The sequence below is a fragment of the Populus nigra genome, chromosome 1, assembly GCF_951802175.1.
Source record: "Populus nigra chromosome 1, ddPopNigr1.1, whole genome shotgun sequence".
In the NCBI taxonomy this organism is placed as follows: Eukaryota; Viridiplantae; Streptophyta; class Magnoliopsida; order Malpighiales; family Salicaceae; genus Populus; species Populus nigra.
Window position 1 is genome coordinate 49,556,249 of NC_084852.1, and position 20,712 is coordinate 49,576,960.

At 31.9% G+C, this 20,712-nt stretch overlaps 1 protein-coding gene across 2 annotated transcripts; it reads right to left on the reverse strand.

The window, feature by feature from the left end:
* Positions 1 to 7,557: 7,557 nt before the first annotated feature.
* LOC133692413 (enoyl-[acyl-carrier-protein] reductase [NADH], chloroplastic-like) lies at positions 7,558 to 12,489 on the reverse strand. 2 transcript variants are annotated; one of them, XM_062113454.1, is made up of 13 exons: positions 12,237 to 12,489; positions 11,204 to 11,517; positions 10,818 to 10,927; positions 10,658 to 10,713; positions 10,491 to 10,575; positions 10,352 to 10,399; positions 9,886 to 9,960; positions 9,697 to 9,808; positions 9,546 to 9,597; positions 9,410 to 9,461; positions 9,262 to 9,319; positions 8,084 to 8,182; positions 7,558 to 7,989 (listed from the first exon to the last, which is right to left on the reverse strand). In XM_062113454.1, exons 2-13 carry the CDS (start codon positions 11,478 to 11,480, stop codon positions 7,829 to 7,831), a joined length of 1,185 nt encoding a protein of 394 aa, XP_061969438.1. In that variant the 5' UTR covers positions 11,481 to 11,517; positions 12,237 to 12,489; the 3' UTR covers positions 7,558 to 7,828. The 2 variants fall into 2 exon arrangements, with proteins under 2 accessions (XP_061969438.1, XP_061969354.1); XM_062113370.1 differs by lacking the exon at positions 12,237 to 12,489 and having other exon boundaries at positions 11,204 to 11,534.
* Between the last annotated feature and the right edge of the window lie 8,223 nt (positions 12,490 to 20,712).

A 20,712-nucleotide genomic window follows, 5' to 3' on the forward strand; every position in this document is an offset into this window, starting at 1 on the left:
AAACAACCAAATCATATAACTATTAAAAGATAATTAAAATATGAGCAACATATGTACATTTAAAGGAATTCAATATATATAAACATCTACTACTTTTTTAAACTACTCGACACATTATACTAGTATCCATATTAATATGTAAATTCAAATAACAACTTAACTAACAATTCTTTTAATTATTATAATTTACCAAAATAATTGTATTTAATTTACATGTTTTAAACACTATTCTGAATACATGCCTATTAATATATATTTACAAATTTACAATATTATAATGATTCACCATATCAAACTAGATGATCCAAATCCCACTCCTTATAACTTGTGATAACTTTGTATTTATATAATTACAATATAAAATTTAATTATTATCTCACCCATGAACTTATTATTTAATATTATTCTTAAGACTACTTTTAACACATACAATACAAATCAATTCTTTAATCAATTGCATTCCTTTATATACGTCATAACTTTAACAATTCATTTAATCACCATATTTTAGTTATCTTCTTCCGAAAACCAATTAATATGACAATCCTACTTATTGTTTATAATTTGGCAATCCCCTCACAAATACCAATAAATCCAACAATATTTCATATTATTCATAATCCAACAATCCTCTCACGGATACCAATTAATTTGATAGTTCTTCTGATTATCTACAATCTAGCAATTTCCTTACATATACCATTCAATCTGACAATCCTTTCTATTGTCCACAATCTAACAATCCCCTCACAGATGTCATTTAATACAACAATCCTTTCGATTGTTTATAATCTGACAATCTCCTGAAAGATACCAAATAATTTGGCAATCCTTCTGATTGTCTATAATTCGACAATCCCCTTATGAATGTTAATTAATCTGACAATCTTTTCAATTGTCCACAACCTGGTTATCCCTTCATGGATATGAATTAATTCGACAATCCTTATGATTGTCACCAATTTGATAATTCATCTAATTGCCAATAATTCAGTAACCATTTTTTGTTACCAATAATTCATAACATCATTTTTCCATTGATTTTAATTTCCACTACTAAATACACAACTATTAATCAAGAAATTGAAACAAAGCAATGTAATAAATTCCCAAACTTTCAAGTGAAGTGAGAGTCACTTACCTGATAAATATGCTCATGCGATTGTCCTCAACTGCTGGACAGATCCTGCAGTCTCTCCTATATCAACATATATAAAGCATCACATATTATTGCAACACCATACACCATTGAAATTCAAATTCCAACCTTCTTTACAAAATTCATCATACTTAACAACCAAATATTTCAACACATTTAATGGCTAATGTATCAATTTCTTTTTCATTAACACCAACTATACTTTTACCCTAATCATGATCATTAACATTAACAATAACAATAACTACTTCCATCACTACTAACATTAATCTTAACTCATTATCAACACTAACCTTAATAATTTTCATTTCATATTTACAACAACCCTATAATTTCAGATCCTCAATAAAATCAAATCACAATATTTCAATTATCTCGTTTCAATAAGGCATGAGGAACTCCTCCATTCCCTAATGTAAGAGTTTACTAACTTATAACATAATACAACTAATTTTCCAAATTTCTTTCAAGTATGGCCAACACTAATTCTATCAAAATAAACAATTTTGTTTTCCTCTAGTTTTCAGTCAAATTCATAACCTATATTCCATCTATACTTATCCCAAAACATAATAACTTATAACTTCCATGATATAATTTATTATACTTATAACAAGTTTACTAACAATTCCATGACAATTAAGTTTATTAAACTTGTATCTTTCCATTTATCATCAATATATCAATATCTTCCACACACACACAATTCAATCAAATATAAATACAACTTCATCATCCCTCCATTTCTTCCTAACATAGCCGACCACACATATCACAAATACATCCTAATTTGTTTTTTTATTTCTTTATAATTTTAAGTTGTTTCTACACACCTCTACACCAATTTCTTCAAATACATTCAATTTCACAAAACCCTTATTTTTTTCACAATAAACCCTTACTAAAAATACATAAACTCAATTATAACTTGTGTCACATCCGAACATCGCAGTGACTGATTAAAAAATAATTCTAAATTGAAAAAAGAACATATATTTAGCATCATGTTCTTTGGGGCAAAAGATTTAGTTCGAGGAGTCACCACCTAGTATTATGGTCACTAGGAACCCCAACTGGTCAACAGAGATTCTTATGATACGAGATTGGTTACACAAAAGAAAAATTACTATTACCCCTTGAGCATCCTACATGAAGCAGATTGCATTGCTAGTTTTGTTTAAAATTGCTAAAGGTTTGTTTCTGTTTTGTTCTTATGGTCTTCCAATAATATTCCTAACTCTGGTGTCAGTGAATATTCACCTACGAATATTTCTAACTCTAGCATTGGTAAATATTGTATAACCCAAAAGGTACGGTATTCCTCACTCTAACGCTAGTGAATAAATCTTCAAATTTTAGATTAAAAGAAAGGAAAACTATATTTTTTTTTTGGTTGGATCTAGCCCAGCCAATACAGGCTGGGCTGGACCCAGCCTAGTCACTGGCCTAAGCCAATGAATAAGAGTGTGCTTGTGATTATGGTAGTGGTAGCAGTTCAAAGTGTTTTCACTTAGAAATGCATCAAAATGAAGTTTTTTTATTTTTTAAAAATTATTTTTTATATCAGCACATCAAAACGACCTAAAATCATAATTTTTTTTCATTTTAAACAAAACAAATTTAAAATTTAAGGAAACGCGGTGTAAACCGCGTTACCAAACAGACCTTAAATCTGTTACTGCTACTGTAACGAGTGAATTATAATGCAAAGAAAATGAAGGAAATGAAGAGCTTACATATGGAGACGAAGCCGACTACGCTGGTGCACTATCTGATTGGACACTCTCTCTTCTGTGTCTTGATTTCCTCTTTGCCTTCTCTTGTTCATTGTCTCTTTGTCCTCCCTCTCTCTACTGGTTTCGGTTGGGCTTTGCTAACGCAGAAGGGGATGCTACTTTGGACGGTGGATGACTGCTGAAGGCTACTACTAATGAGAGAGTTGTTGCTCCAGCTGTGTTTGCTCATGGTGCAGTATAGAGAAGGTCGATCGCTCGTTGGAGGTACAACTTGTTGATGTTCCATGGCAGGTGCAGAACGAGTAGCTGGCGCAAGAGAAGAAGTCCCTGCTGTTTTCAACATGAACTAGCTTTGCTACCGTATTTCTCATAAAATGGAGCCAACCGTGAGGGATATGGATGTTGTTGCTGCTATGGCACAGAGAAGAAGTCCCTGCTAGACTGGAGGGAAAGAGGAGATGAAAGACTCTCCTGTAACACCAGACGAAAGCCTATATGGTGGCTTTTGAAGGTTGAAGGGGGTGGGCGGCAGAAAGTAGAAAGTGGAATACCACCCCTCTTTTCGTGTTCTTCTTCTTCTTCTTCTTCTTCTTTTCTAGGTTTTTCTTGTAATGGCCTCCTCTGGTTTCTTCCTTTGCTTTTTGGGTTTTTCTCTGTTTTTGAGTTTTTGGTTTTTCTTCCCTATTCTCTCCTGTTTGTTCTCCCCTTCCTGTTTTCTATTTTTTTTATTCTGGATTTTCCTCCCTTTGGTCTAGCCTATTGTTGGCCTTTTTATAGGGCCAGAACAAATGGTTGTTCCTCAATACGTCTCTTCTTTCCTGAGAGGAGGATAAGTCTGGAGGTGTTAGTCTTTTGCTAGGACATGGACGCGAGATTCGATCCTTATCTCCTCGGGATTGTGTTCTTGAAGATAGGGATTGATCTTTGTGTTTTGGTAGGACTAGTATGCTGGCATTTCAATTTCTCTCCATTCTTTGAGGTGGATTTGTAGCGTCAAATGAGGGAGAAGAAGAAGAACAGTGCATGTTTGAAACGACGACGTTTTGGTCCTGGAAATGCCCATTTTCAATTTGGTCCTTGAAGTTTTGAAAATTTAAATTCTAGCCCCTGATCTTTTAATTTTAAGATTTACCCTCCTTAAAATTAAATTAAAAACAAGTGGGTCAAAATTGGGTTATAACAACTTGTATAACTTCATATATAATCTTGTTGAAATGACTAGAAAACGCCTTATCAGATAATTTTGTAAGCCTTAAATGCTTTTCAAATGAATTTCCAATGGTCCCTCTTCTTCTTTCCCATTTGGCTGAACCTCCTCCTTCCTTTTCTTACTTCCTCTCACTTATTTTCCTCTTTAATTTGGTATTTAAAACACTTAATCCTCAGATACTCTCAAGATTTTCCCTTAGTTTTCTTGTTTTCCTAAGGATTCTAAGACTTTTTCTAGAATTTTCTCCAAGCTTCTCTCTTTTTTTTTTTGCTTAACGTGGGTGTTCGGGCCAGCTTGCACGCATCTCGATTAATCTCATGGTCCCTGAAGTTAACGACCATGTAAACCTTCAGATACTCTGAAATTTGTAGGACTTGAACTGGTGACCTCTAGGGAACAAACCTATAACCTTCAATTTCTCTCTTTCTTTCCTTTTCTTATTATGGCTGGCCATACCATAAATATATTCCAAGCAATTTTGTTAATTCCTTTTATGTCCCACCTTTAAACCTTTCGTATTCGTAGGTAAATGTTTGAGACTTGTTTCCGTTGAATTGAAACTAAGGCATATCTAATATAATTATAATAAATTTCACCATAATTCTTTCATTATTTATTTATTCCATCTAGTTTTAATTTGTATTTCTGTGTTTTTTATTTTTCAATTATTTTTCACAATTTATTTTTTAAAAACCTATAAATAAACATTTTATTTTAATCCCTCATTTATCATCATCCCTATGAGTTAATATTCCTTTTACATGCTTAGCATAACACTCTCTTCATTATTTTTAAGTTTTTTTCTCAAGGGGTTTACAATATTCATACACCCTTACCATCATGGTTGCAATCACCATAAATATAAAAGGTAATCTAAAAGGAAATATCAAATATTAATTCTTTAGTTTTAAGCTTTTTTAGTAGCTCTTGTGCACTTTCTATACACCACAACCTTTATTTGTTTCAACTCAGCATTCATTGGTCTCAACCTCAACAAAACAACATTAAAAGAACAAAATCAAAACTTAATACACACAAAATCAAAACCAAAAGCGAAACATTAACAACTGTTCATTCATAATGTATCCCACTTGCATGCATCATGAACAATCAAGATTTATAATAGCGACGCATAAACATTGGAAAAGGTTATGTGACAAAAACTTACATTGTACTAATTATATTGCATCGTGTTCCTAAAAATTTTAAATTTTTTTGTTTAAAATAAAAATATTTTATTTTGATATATTTTTAAGCGAAAAACACTTTAAACCGTCACTGCTATCATAATCTCAAACAGGCCTTAAGCCCAATGCACCTCCTAAAAACAAGAGAAGCATCAAGACCTAGATCTCTCCACTTGATTGAAATTGGAATCTTTACTGAAATCCCAGTTTATAAAAACCATATTTTATTTAAATTTCAGAAAATTCATTCCTGAGTTAACCTTGTCGTAAGGTATCTTTGAAGCAACCTGTAGATATATATCCAGGGGAAGTAAGTCTCTCAAATTGCTTCATAATTGGTTACAAATATAGGCTATCATCAACATGATAACCACCATCAAATTTGCAAAGCAGTAAACCATCGCATGAATGTTCTTTTTCGATCATAATCATATTGAGATAATTCAATACAAGGATTTCAATTAGAATATATTGGTTACTGTCAATTATTTCAGTTGATGAAAGTAAAGATTTAACTTTTATGGCTTTGTTGCCCATATCTAAATCAATACCAAAAATTAACTCCTCCAACACATAAAGTAATCAACTTTTCAGTGAGATTTTACCTATTTATGCTTGAAAGAGTGACAAAAACGATGCCTTTCTTTTCTTCTTCTCAAACCCATAACAAATTTATCAACTAGTTCTCATTTTTCTTGGCTATTGTTCTTTGCAGAGCCAACTTAAGGTCAATATAGGACCTAGGCAAAATTATAAATAAGATCTATTAAAATATTTAATAAATATTTTTTTATTTTTTTATTATGTATGTTTGACAAGTAAAGTCTTGACCAATCTTCATTTCATACTTGGAACCTTTTATTACTTTGATTCCTTGAAAAAGTAGTTTAGGGTTTCATTGATGTGTTTTTAAAGGTTTCTTGGAAGATGGTGTTTTTTTTTTTAGAGAAGTGAGCTCTGTATAGTTCATTGTTTTAAAAAACAAAACAAAATAAAAAAGAACTCAGACATGCGAGCTTAGTGGCCCAGTGTGTTTGAGCCTTTAAAAAAGCCTATAAGTGCAAGCCTGATGACCTAAGCTTGTTCACCTAAGTCTATTTTTTTAAAAAATAATAATTAGACAACACGCTTGTTTGCTCATATTTCAACCACCATTATGATGACTAGAAAATTAATGCAGACCTATTTTTCTCATAAAACCCATTTGTAATCCATTTTAACCAAACAACACCTCACAAACACCCTTAAAAACATCTATAAACTAATTTCTTAACCCAAGAAACCTAAAAAGTAGTCTAAAAATAAAAATTGAATTGAATTAGAGTTTTCTTCCTCAACTTTGATCTATTTTTTTGGCAATATTGAGATTTTAAACAATTAACATCGAGTGCTACTCTCTTCAAATAAAACCTATGGACACCAAGATAAACTAATTAGTATCTAGAATATCTAAAAACAATGAATTTCTCTTTCTACGTTAAAATCCAGTGAAACTTTCTCTCTTTTTCACAAATCAGAGACTTGAAAATAATAATAATAAAAAGATTTGTACCAAAATTAAACTTAGAAAAACACAAGGAACCAAAAAGTTCAAATTTTAAAATTTAGGGTACTAAGGTGTACTTTTCAAGCCAATTTTAAACACACCATTTATTTTCAGACATTTTCTATGTTGGTTCTCTTTCTTTTAATTTTATCTTTAACCAACAAATACAAATTAATTGGCTATTAACTTTGCAATTAGAAGACTTAATTGACAAAAACAAAAATTAAAAGATCAAAATGAATAATATAAAAAAGCTTCAATCCATAATGCATCGTGAGTATATGAATAGCTTTTAACATTATTCACCAAAACCATTCTGTTTTAGTACATTTGTTATATTTTTATCTCTTGAGAATGATAAGTTATTTCTTTTTTTCTTTTTTTTTTATCACGAGTTAGGTAAATTACATCTTTTTTTTTATCACAAGTTAGATAAATTAATTGTTTGACTCGAGTCAACCTCGCTTTTAGACTTGGAAAGAGCTTAAGCCATTCCATTCATCTTATTCTGTTTAATCAGTCTATGAAGGGATGGTGCCATTCTAGTCTACTAATGTAGTCCATTCAATTGGTGAAACCTGGTCCGGGTCAAGTTCTAGATCACGGGGCAGGTTTCAGGTCGGTGGGTGCCAGGTCTAGGTTTAAATATCAATGTTAGCTAGCAGCATCAGCTTGAGAGGATTGCTTGCATGGAGATTGCCAAAATAGAAGAAGAAAAGGAACAAAAAGAAAAGAAATTTGCTATCAAAAAAGATTTTCCAGTCTCCACACGGACAGCCTAAAAGAAGCTGTTACAACCTGTGCAAGCAGCAATCACTACACGAAATAAAAGTTGAACATTGCAAACATTATCTGAAACTGTTACCCCCCCTCCTAAAAACAAGGTCTCATGGAAAAATTGGGGCCGATGGCCAAGCCGTCAGAGGGCAATGCCACTAAGAAGGCAGCACTATCAGTAATCAAAGTTTCACTTGATGGATCAACCTGCACTTATCCCTGGTGCTTGTCTGTTGGAATGTTAAGGTCTTTGAATATTGGGCTGTCAACACCAACACCCATGACGTTGAGGCCATTGTCAACGTACATAACAGTACCAGTGACGGCAGAAGCTAAAGGTGATGCTAAGAAGGCAGCAGCATTACCCACCTCATCTGTTCCATCAGTTTTTTGAACTCAGTAATGACCATCATTTGAAGAAAATGAAGGAATCATAAAAATTAGAAATTGGGAACTGTTCAAATTTACCCGCAGATAGTTCTTTTTGCAAGGGTGCATTGGCTAATGAGTATTCAATCATGGTGTCAATAAATCCAATTGCTTTGGCTGCTCGGCTTCTTAGTGGACCTGTGCGGTAAAGAAAGAAAGTTGAGGCAATGACAACAAAAGGAGATACTTATAAAAGATACTAAAATCTGTTGATATCAAGGCAACCCTGACCCCAAGTGACTTAGCGACAACTTAAAATGCACTCATCCGAAAATGGGCACAGAGAAAAAAGGACAGTGCTAAAGCAAAAATGAAGTATTTGTTCTTCCAGCTATAACCATCACCCAAGCTGCTTACCCTAAAAGTGGATCTAATTCATGCAGACTTACATGCAACTTGGAAGTCGAAACCATGACCAGATGGAAACACTGATTGGATGGTTCTACCATGTCACAGTGCATTGGAGGGTACCCATCTATAATGGGGCAGAACAGATGGGTACTTTAACTTGCCAATCAATGTATCTAAAGAGATGTATACTGGTCAAAGTTCTTAAGCATCTAGTAATAGCTTTTGTGGATGGTTTCATCTCTTTAGATACATCTAGTAATAGCTTTTGTGCACTGGAGGGTACCCATCTATAATGGGGCAGAACAGATGGGTACTTTAACTTGCCAATCAATGTATCTAAAGAGATGTATACCGGTAAAAGTTCTAAAGCAGCTAGTAATAGCTTTTGTGCATGGATTAAGAGCTACCTATCTCAAGCACCAAGGGGGTGTTTAGCACAACTTTTGCTTCAGCGTTTAGGTGCTTTTTAAAAGTGCTTTTGGCTTGAAAAAACATTAAATTGACGCTTCTTCTTTTTTGTGCTTTCTGATGGTTTTGATGTGCTTATGTTAAAAATAAGATAAAAAATTATTTTGATGCATTTTCAAGCAGAAAGCTATTTTGAACAGCACCCTACACCACAATCCAAAACACCCCCTAAGTTGAGAATTAAAATAACCAATACATCAGAGAATTCATACAGTTGCATATTTAGGGGTTTTAGAGAAGAAAACCCTTAACAGAACTTTATATTCCAATCAAGTTGTGTTACTTAACAAGATGAACCCAATTATATTCTTTGGATGCTCTTACTTAGGGTCGAATGGGATTTTTATATTTCCTTGAAAAAGATAAGAAACTAATAGAAAATTGTGGGGCAAAGTTACCAGCAGATATTGTGTTGACCCTGATTCTGTTTTTCCTTCCTGCTTCAAATGCAAGCACCTGTACAAGAATAAAAAAGTCAAGACAGTCACAATTGTTTTGTATATTCATAAATCATGCACACATGTCAGAAAGGAAATGAACACTTGCACGTGTGTCGCTCTCGAGTGCAGCTTTGGCAGAACTCATGCCTCCACCGTATCTGCATACGAGAAAAAAACTATCAACTATGAGAAATGGTAATTCTGCGACTCCAGATGATGCAAAAATGTCAAGACAAACATACCCTGGTATGATCCTCTCAGAGGCAATGTATGTGAGAGAAATTGATGAACCACCTGTATCAGCAGAAATCTGTTTAAATCATGTTTGCATGTGTAAGGAAATTAGAGATATAACTGAAAATGCTGAAACATTACAGAAGAAAGAAGGCCTGCCTGGATTCATTAAAGGAAGGAAATGCTTGAGTAAAGAAACATATGAGTAACTGGATGCAGATATGGCTGCAAGATATCCTTTCCTTGATGTTTCCAAAAGCGGTTTAGTAACCTATTAAGAAGATGATTTCATTGTTATGTAGAAAAGATAACAATGCACACAAATTTCAATATGAGAATTTATTTTACCTCAGGCCCATTGGCAAGTGAGTGCACCAGAATGTCAATGCTGCCATAATCCTGTTTGACAGATTCGGCAACTTCCTGCAAAAAAATAACACATAGAAATTCAGTGGATAAGTAAATCTGCAGCCCATTATACAAGTTAAAATGTTTTTAAGGATGGCTAAACCACAAACAGAGCATGTCAATTGCTGAAATTTAAAAACAATTATGGCTTGTCTGGAAATTTTTATAAGACATCGAAACATCTGGACACCGTATATATTCTAGGGTACAAAACTAAACAACAAACTATCAAATCTTTCAGTCAGAGAACAACTGAAATCTGATCTACGAGTAAGGTTTCGGAATTTTGGGCAAAGCAATACGACATAAACAATTTATATCAAGGAATGCAAATACAATGTCAATGGGTGGCTTTTGAAAGCATTCACCATAATAACAACGGAAAAAGAAGTTTAGGAGTCCATACCTGAACGGTCCACTTGCTGGATCCAGCATAACGCTTATTTGCTTTCACCTGCAAGAACATACATAAAAGCATGTTATATCAAAAGATGTTAGACCAATATTGTGTACAGTAAATAGACTATATTCTTCTTGTCCATTACATCTTCAGGTACATCCTCAAGGTTATCAAACACCGCATCAAGGGGATATACTTTGGTGATCTCCATCAAAGAACCATCTGGCAACCTGAAGAATCAAATAATTTGTCAGTAGATTCAATCTATAACATACACATCAGAGCATAATTTTAAAGTTGCTAGCATCTTACAGGCGAGATTCATCAAACTTTCCCCTTCGCAGGCTTGTTTCAAAAATGTTCAAAGCCTGCAAAAGAAGCTTCCTAGTCACTAACAGAATACTTTTACATGGCACAGAAAATCTAAGCAAACAAAGAAAGAAATTTTGTAACGAAGAATTGATTTACTCACAGGCACCCATGTTCCAACCAGAATTTCAGCACCAGCAGCAGCAAGAGATTTTGCTATTGCCCAACCATATCCATTGTCGTCAGCCACACCAGCAATAAATGCCCGTTTACCTAAATATTACTTGTAGTTTAGTTGATCACAGATATGCAGAAGTATTAAACGTATTCAAAAGATGGCAGAATGTGGCCTTTGTAGTAGTATTCAAAATTCAGTGTCTGTAGAAATTTGGCCAAATGTTGATTGATTTAAAATAAATGCTGGTTCCGTCATTTACTGAGGCAAAAAATTGATTTATAGATGCTGCTTACATAATGCTAAGAGCATATATAGGCAAGGAGTTGAGCATTCTAGCCAACAAAAGAGAAACAAGAAAAAAACAACAGTACCTCTCAAATCAATTGGCAATCCGGACACTGGCTTGCTTTCATTAGCTTCGGACGTTGCCTTTGTCACAACCTTATTCAATTTAACTGAAGACGACATGAGTGTCCTTTTAAAAGGCTGGGTATATGATATATGAGAACCACTCGCAAGCTTAGCCCATGAAGCCCCTTTAGAATTGGCGCCAAGAATAGCAGCACCTGCCTTAACCATTCTGCGAGAAGAGGAAATGCAGGGCCTTGCAGTTGCCATTTGAAGGCCAGAAGCCGCAGTCGCCGCCATTCTCAATAAATTAAACTTCTTAGAAGAAAATAGAGACCTGCAGAATATATAAAGATCATTCTCCATGCTGCATCACATACAATCCATCTCTACAATATCATCTCAAAATCCTGCCTGGACCAAGCACGCCAAAGGTAGAAATCCATTTACGGATCACGAGTCATGAATCATAGCATATTAATTCCTAATGTTAAACATTCTGTGTTACATGCATGTGCTTGCTACGTTTCCAGGAAAATCACTATTTTCTTTTAATGCAATTTTTTTCTCTTTTTTAAAACTTCCTTTGTACTCTCCATTCTTGTGACTTCTGGTCATCAATTTAAAAAACTCTTTATTCCTATGATGAACAAGAAAAAAAAATCTATGAATCCCAAAAACAAAAATAAAATTGAATAGCAAATCAAAATACTTCACTGGAACCCTGAGCTAATGGAGCAACAAGACAAGATTGTACCAAGATAATTAACAATATGAGCTAAACAGCAGCACTACAAGCTAAACTGTGTGCTTAAAATCTAAAAAGATCCCATCTTTCATTTCTCAAGTCATGCACAAACATCAAATAACATAGAAACAAGCACTTCGACATCAGTATCCACCAAACCATTCACCCCAATCAGTTCAAATCTCACATTCTAATCACAAATCCAACCCCATTAGAGAAAAACCAAGAGGTGCGCATACAAGCAAGAAATAAAACAATAAAAGCATACACAAAGAGAGAAAGCAAGCGAGGGCCAATGCATATGCTACCTTCGGAAAATGTTGAGAGCCGATGTGAAAGATGAGCTAATAAAAAAGGGTTTTGTTCTAAAAAGCTAAAAAAGAAGAGATTTTTGCTTTTGGTCAGAGTTACAAAGGAAAGTTAAGAGTCTTTTTGAGAATGAAGAAATGGGTTTTTGTGGGGTTTTCGATGAGATCGAGGTAAGTGAACTTCGTCAGTAGCAGCAGCTAAAATTGTAATTGTCGAAAACTGACTGTTTGTTTAGTTGCTGTTTCTTTCTAGTTAGATAGCCTGGACCCTGGAGGCTGGTGCGATTAAGAGGCTAAAATAAAGCCTGGTCCCTCTATTTCTCAAATTTGATCAAATAAAACTCTATTTTGGATTAGGTTAAAATAACCCTTTAACATTTAATTTAATGTGATTTTAGTCCCTTTATCCTAATTTAATATCTGTGTACCAGTCAGGTAAATTCTATGTGGTATAGTGCAGTTGGAAAGAGGGTTTAAGATTGCATTTATATGAAACTATAGGGGTTAATTTGAGATGATTTAAAGTTTAGATCTTGATTTGATCAAGTACATGAAAAAGAGGGGTCATATGATGATTTTAGCAGTGATTCAGATGTCATAAAACGCTGTGTTGGTTTGGTGGGATTCTGGTAATCTGTAATTTGGCAGATGAGAAAGTTAGAGTGATGTGTTGGGCTTGTAAGCTTCGCCCTACATTGATAACTCTGAACTTGTGGATGCCCACAGGTTTGTCAAGCATGTCCGAAGAAAAAATATTTGAGCTGTACTAGATTGTTTTTGGTTGTTTGGGCATGACGAATTCAATGTTGAGTTAAGCCCAAACCCAATAAAAAATTTAAAAGATTAACTAAGGGGAAAGGGTTTTTTTTTTTTTAAGCTACTCATTTATTTGATTATTTCTTGTTTATTTTGTATCTTTTTTTATTAATTTTTTATTAATTTTTATATCAAATTTAATTATTATTCTTTGAATTTCTATTTATTTTTTAATCATTTTCTTATGATTTTTTTTAGTTTTATTTTTCAATATTTGATTTCAAATTATTTTTTTTATCAAATCTAGTCCCATCTTTTTATTATTATTTGTTTTATTTTTTCATCCCTCAAAGGTTGACTTTGGTGTTTTTCAAAGGTTTTTTATTAAATTTGATTTTTTTTTTATTATTCAACGTTTAATTTATTATAAATTTATTTTTATTTTTTTTTCATGCCGTTATTCCAATAATATTTTTATGATCCCGAGGTCAATAAGTTAATTTATGTCAAGTTGATTTTTTTTAAAATTAATTTTTTTAATTTTATATTATAAGATTTACTCACGCTGATGTACATGTCAATCCCACTCAAATATCAATCTAGGCCCTCAAACCAAACGGGCTGGCTATCGAGTTCAGTTTCTTCTTTGAGATTGGGAGAATGATTACAGGAAAGGAATCATAAAGCTTGTTGAGTGTCCGAGGACCACGAGAGCAAAAGCCTGCTTTCTTGCTGGAAACAAAGGATGGTGGGAGAGGGGGGTCACTTACCTAATTGAGCTGTTAGGAAAGGACAGCTTGAGCAGTGGCTTCCACCCTTGACACCGCCATTTTACCTGGATTATGATCACATGATGAACTGTTTAGCAGTCTACCTTCTGGGTTTTGAGGGTCATATCTCGTAGAGGCTAGGCTGCCTGCAAGAATCATTTTGTTTTGTTTTCTTCCATGTGTTTGTTTCCAAAATGGGAAGAGTGACCCGTAAATCATAAAGAGAAACATGGGGATGACACATGCAATATGAACAGTGCAGATTTTAGTATTAAATAATATTATATCATTCAAAAAAAACTTTTCTTAGAAATGTATTGTTTATGTTGTGATGATTTGTATTTGTATTTGTATTGAACAAGTAAAAAATAAAAAAATTAACCTCTGTGTGTGCGGACATTGATCCAAGTACATATTAATCTTTTTTTAAAAAATAATCTTGAAAAAATTAATAGAATGATTTGGAACACCTAATCTTTAGCTCGATGAGGGCTAACTTAATTGATTTATTAGTAAATTTTGAATTTTAGGGCCAACATTTAATAAAAATTATTAATTTTTTTTTAATGCCGGTTTAGGAGTATGGTTGCGGTTGCTTTTCAAACTATTTTTTATACCGAAATACATCAAAATGATTTTTTTTATTTTTAAAAATTATTTTTAAGATTAGCATATCAAAACGATGCAAAACATACTAAAAAAATTAAATTTTAGAAAAAAAATTAAATTTTAAAAGAACACGGTTTACACCACGTTTTTATACGCTCTATAAATTAATGTAAAAATATATCTTTAAAATCATTTAAAAAATATTTAATCTCGATTAATTAATAATCTCTAAAATATTTTCAACGTGTAACCAGAACAAAATCTCGCATACAAGAACCTAGTAGTGTTTAGGCAATTCAATTTTGAGAGTTAAAACAAAATCATAATTATAACTAAAATTCAGCTTGAAATTAACTTGATTAACACAAATCAGCTACCCATTATTATCAAATCCATTAATTTCAAGTCTAACATTATTATTGTATAAAATTTTCATAGTGGAAATTTCCATTCCTGATCAAGATCCACATCCACCCATGACTTTATCATATTCATTTCCAATCATCAATATGATTATTATTGTTTGTGATATCATCCCCACTACATTCAATATAAAAATATTATAAAGTATCAATTAAAATTACAAATCATGACACTCGTGATTGTGTCAACACTAACTATCTCATCCTCGTTTTTTCGCTCATAAAATATACAGTAAATTTTAAAAAAACAAATCATGAACATCACTAAAAATTTTAGATTAGTTTTCATATTGACTCTTAAAAAAAATTATAAAGATATATATAATAGTCTTATTAAATTCTATTTGGCCTCAGAGGTCAAACATGTAATCAACAATCCAAGATATAGTCTGAGTTGAGTTTTAAATAAATCAAGTGAAAATTAATATCGTCAAATTAGATTAACAAGATGAAAGTGACATAATCAAAACTCAGCTTAATTACCCGGATTAATCTATTTGACCCTGAATTTAGCTGTGATTAATGAGTTTGTAAAACACAAATCAGCTGATCTCGTTGATTTTTCAAATGCACCACTTTGTAGTTTCTTAGGTCACCAAATCTTTCTCACTGTTGTTATATGATTGTTTCGAACAAAAATCTTATGATCTGTACATAGCACAAGTTCCACTTGGTTCTGTAGCCAACAAAATCTAGAGGTCAGAAATGGACATTAGAAAATGATTATGACCTTTATGACAATATTTCAATAAAGGTAGAAAAAATGATACCAGCAAAATGCATGGATTACACGCATAAAAAAAGAGGCTATGAAATTTAATTCTTGCCTTTTTAATGTAGTTGTTTATCTCTTACCCACGCACATATTATTTTTTTTTCCAATTTCATGTCATGTGATATTTTTGGATCAACTTTTCCATATCAAAATTAAACTTTAGATTAGTGTCTAATCAAATTTAATTTATACATAGAGATAATGTTTATGTATTATTTTTTAGAAAACGGGGAGGGAGTAAGAGAACAATACAAGAAAGTGACTTAGTAAATGCCATTAAACTTAGCCTGAGAGATTAATTTATTTCCTTGCTAATTTCACTCGAGTTTTAAATTAAATTAAATAAAAATTAATTTGATAATGACATTTTACAAGATAATTCAATCAAAATTTAATTTGATTTTTTAAACAGTATCATTTTATTTTTTATTTTAAAAAAATATTTTTGAAACGATATTATTTTAATCGACCTGATTCAACTCAGATTAACTTGTCTGATTTTCCAGATTTAATATATTTAGCCTAAATCTGCTCACTATTAGGGAAGAAAAACTCGAAAAATAGGTTTCGAATTCTAATTTACAAATCATAAAAAATGGGCAATATAGGTTTTTTCTTCTTCTTAAATTAGTCTATGGTATATCCTGCTTCAATACAGTCATCATCATGTGAAGACTTGGAGCTCAAATATGCCATTGGCCACCATCGAATAACAGCAACCGCATAATAAAATTATAATTTTTTTATATATGACTTAAAGTCAAGATGATCTTGGTAAATATTAATTTAATTTCTATAACGAGTTACATAACAAAAAAGTTTTACATAATTTCTTCAAGGAGTCACCAAGCAAATCTTTTGTAAGATTAACACTAATCTCATTGTAAAACTCTGTCAAATTATGTGTAATTGTGGTTAAGAGCTTCGTTAAGCCAATATAATAATATGTCGGCCTTCTTGCACTATATATCGATAATATTTCAGCTAAACATGGTTTCAACCGCTTAATCAAACACTAATCCTGGTTTACTCTTACTAAATTTTTTTGTTTAAGAAAGATCCCACAATTCTCAAGATTCCAACCTCAAATTTTGCGAAAGATATTCCAAGTTTAATCACAAGATTACTATCCTCTGCGTCTGATAGAAACAAGGTTGACGAAGATACGAGCTACACATTGCCAGAAAAAGACTAGCCAAATTGCTAAGATTTTGAAGAGGAAATGAGTCATAATTAACAAGTGAGAGACAGTTTTTTATACTGCAACAAACAGTGAGAAAATTAAGAGACGCATGAGAATCAAGATCGGGTCTGAGTGGGAGACAGCTTGTCTAATGATAAGACGAATTGAAATGAACACTCCCCTAGAAATTGTTTGATTTGATAAGTCATGGCTGCACAGTGTAATGTATATATGGCCCGGTCCTTATCACCTTTTCATCTTTGATTCAAGTTCCTCCTCCTTCCATAAATTCTTTTTCATATTTTTCTTTGAAAATTCATCTCGAGTAGCATTATCAAGTAAATCGGAGCCCATTTTGTTAAATATGGGCTTAATACTGCCTAATATCTCTTTCATTACCAGCTTATCTACATGGCTTGGCGAGTCCCTGTTGAAAATTGTTCATCGAGCACCCTCCTAGTCGAATAACAAATCACTTGCTGCAAGGAACAGGACACAGCAGCAACGTGATGAATTTTGTTCTTCTTAAAATTATATATAGCACACTCCCATCCTATTTGAATACATGGTTTAATAGTGAGTTTTTCCCATTATTGAATTAAATCAAAAGTTAATTTAGTCAAATTTAATCAAAATCCTCTTAAATTTTGGTTTAACTTTTTTATTTTTACAAAATGACATCATTTAAATTTTTTAAAAAAACTATTGAAGGGACGCTTTTTGGGACCAACCTATTTAATTTATGACATTGAATGAGTTTATTAACTTTGGTTTTCTTCTTCTTGTGTGTTGAGTAATGTGGTGTTATTTTTTAAAAGTATTTTTTTAATTAAAAACACATCAAAATATTATTTTATTTATTGATTGATTTTTAATATTAACACATTAAAATTATTAAAAAATATTTTAAAAAAATCAATTTAATATTTTTTTAAATTAAAAAATATTTTAAAAATAAAAAAATATCGCAATATCAAAAGGGGGATTAAAACCAAACCGACTCCGCTAATGAGTTTATAACTTAATCCACGTTTACATCTTTTTTCTTAAGAAACTTCGAATTCCAACCTTTTCTATTAATTTTTTTTTTGATATGGGTCCACCACTTTCCTAATTCCAAAAGGTTTGATTTTAATTAATAATAATCTCTTGACCGTTCATGATGATAAAGAAAATGACCGTTGGAGTTTTTTAAACAATTCTCTAACAAACAAAGAATAATTAATTTGCCTTCTTCCTTATCAATGTATATCTCTTGGATTATCATAATACTAGCTAATTTAATTTTAATTTTAGGTTATTGCTAGTTTGAGTATCATAAATTTTAAGATTATTAAAACTTATTTGATCATTAATTTTAGGATTCTAAAAAATTAATTAAAATACATGTAAATTAACTTGAACATCCATGGTTATTAAAAAAAAAATATAACTAATTTTTCTTTTCTTATCAAAACACATCTCTCCACTTACTAAAAAATTATCAACCATTATAAGATCTGTATTTAATGTATTTAATGGACGGAAAAAAACTTGTATCTTAAGGCATGTATCGATCACCCAAGACAAATCCTAAATCCAAAATAAAATAAAATGTAAAAGAGAGTAATTATTTATGTTTTTATTATTTTTCGTGGATTCCAGATTTGATTTTCTCTTTTATTATTTATCTATCTCTTTTTTTAAATGGATATATAAATAAGACAGCTAGAATTAATGTTATGGTCACATCTAAACGAAAAGATCCGTTATTTTTGTGTGATCAAAGAAGTTGAAAAAGAGTACGTAGGAGGAGGAGTTTTATTAGGAATTAGTTATCAATATAGAAGACTAATTATCCTTGACTTGATGAAACAAACTTAGCATTATTTAAGGATTAATTACTCGTTAAGATAATCCCATTACTATATAAACACTCCTTGTCTCTCCCATACTCTCTACCGTTAATGAGTACAGCAATAGTTTTATTGGCTATCAACACTTGCTAGCTAGGGTTTGGTTTGTGCGTCTGTGTGTGTGATATGAAAGAAAATAGTTTATCAAAGCTAACATTGCATTGACACATTGAATATTGAGAGTGTTTGAGGCCATTGGCCAGCTTTGCTCATCTTTTAAACATAAATGACAATAGGGTTTCTCGGATTTTCTAGCTTACCGGCAGCAAGTCTTATCGACACACGTTCTTCACCGTCGCCGGAGTCCGGCATAATCATTGGTACCGCACGCTCTTCACCATCCCAAGAACCAGTCACAGTCCCGGAAAAATTTAAGTTGTCTGTGATCAAGTTTCGTAAAAGGTTTGTTCTTGCATTATTACGTGATAATACATTAATATTCTCCTTAGACTCAAATTTTAGCTTGGTCCCATGTTGCCTATCAAATACTTCAAGCTGATCTATTTACTCAGAGAGTTGTCAAAGATCCTGCCCTAGCTGCTAGGTTATAGAATGCAATAGAGTCTTTAAATAGATAGATAGATGTGACTATATATATCCACTTGGAATATGTTACTTTTGTTATTAATTAGGCGTTTTCTTTCCTAGATAAATCATAGAATATTATGGTGATCAGTCAAATTATATATGTAGGTGTTAATTACATATCTAATCAAAGAAAAATAGATAATCTAATTGCATCAAGAATCATGGACGTGGATAAGTAAAATTGACGTGAAAATCTAAAATCACAAGAAAGGTAATTAAGAAACTAGTAGAACCTTTCATGGACATTATATTAAAAATCTGATGAGATATTCAAAACGAATTATATGGCATCAAAATAGTAGACTTGCAGATGATTTACGCGTCAATATTACTTCAATTGCATATGTTTTGTGTTTATAATTTATATTGATAAGAACAGTACTTAGCAACAAGGCTAAAAAATAGAATTGCTTATAAAGCTTATTTCTTCGAATCCTTGATTATACGCTATACCTTTGCTGGATAACTGTTCTACTTTTACTGCACAGTCCTATTTTCTCAAAATGTGGCAGAAAAGAAATTTTGTCTTCTTTCTAGACCATACACAACTATACATGTACAGGTTGACTTTTGGATTATTTTTTTTGACAAGAAGAGAATATTTTAAGGAAACTCGTGTATCCCACTTCAAACAAATGTAAATGAATTGAATGTTATAACTATATTGTATGAATCTATTTTAATTAATAATTGTTTGGCAGATGATAACTTTGATCTATTTTTAAATGTGGGTGTATTTATTTCATAATTATTAAATCTAATTTGAAAATAAACCAAATACATGGTTGGATCATATATAGATCTAGATGAGTGTGATATTGTTTAAATTGTTTTTTAGAAAACTCAATTTGATGAGAGTATGATCTGATCAAGTCAATTTATTTTTTTACATCTAACCCAGGTTAGACAATGTTATTCTAAATAAATGATTTAACTAGCTAGACCGAGTTTAATATGAATGGTTTCATTTCCGTGTTCTTGTAATTCAATAAAAGTAACATATGAAAAATATTTTTTGTGTTTTACTTGATGTTTACAATTGACACGAGAAAGTTTTGAAAAATTCTTAGATATGATTTTTTCTTCGTATAAATAACGAAGTTGAGAAAGTTTTGCACCATATGGCCTCACTGGAAGTGGTTTTTCAATCTAAGGCAGAAAGTATAGTGTTCATGACTGTTAATCATGCATGGTGATGAATTATTTGGAATTTATAAATGGATAACATTGAGAAGAAATTAAGTGAAATTAAGGAAAGACTATCAAATTTCAGAGAAAAGTAAAGATTTTCTAAGGAAGGAGAAGGCATCTTTAATTTTCCCATGAAAGTAATATCCCACTGGCTATGATCTGATCATGGAAGAAATGACCAAATTTGTGGCACACACTCTTTCTAAGTTGACCTCTCTTCCCTATTCCATTTTCCACCCATATATTTTCTTCTTCAATAGCAATAATAAAGGATTCTGAAAATGACT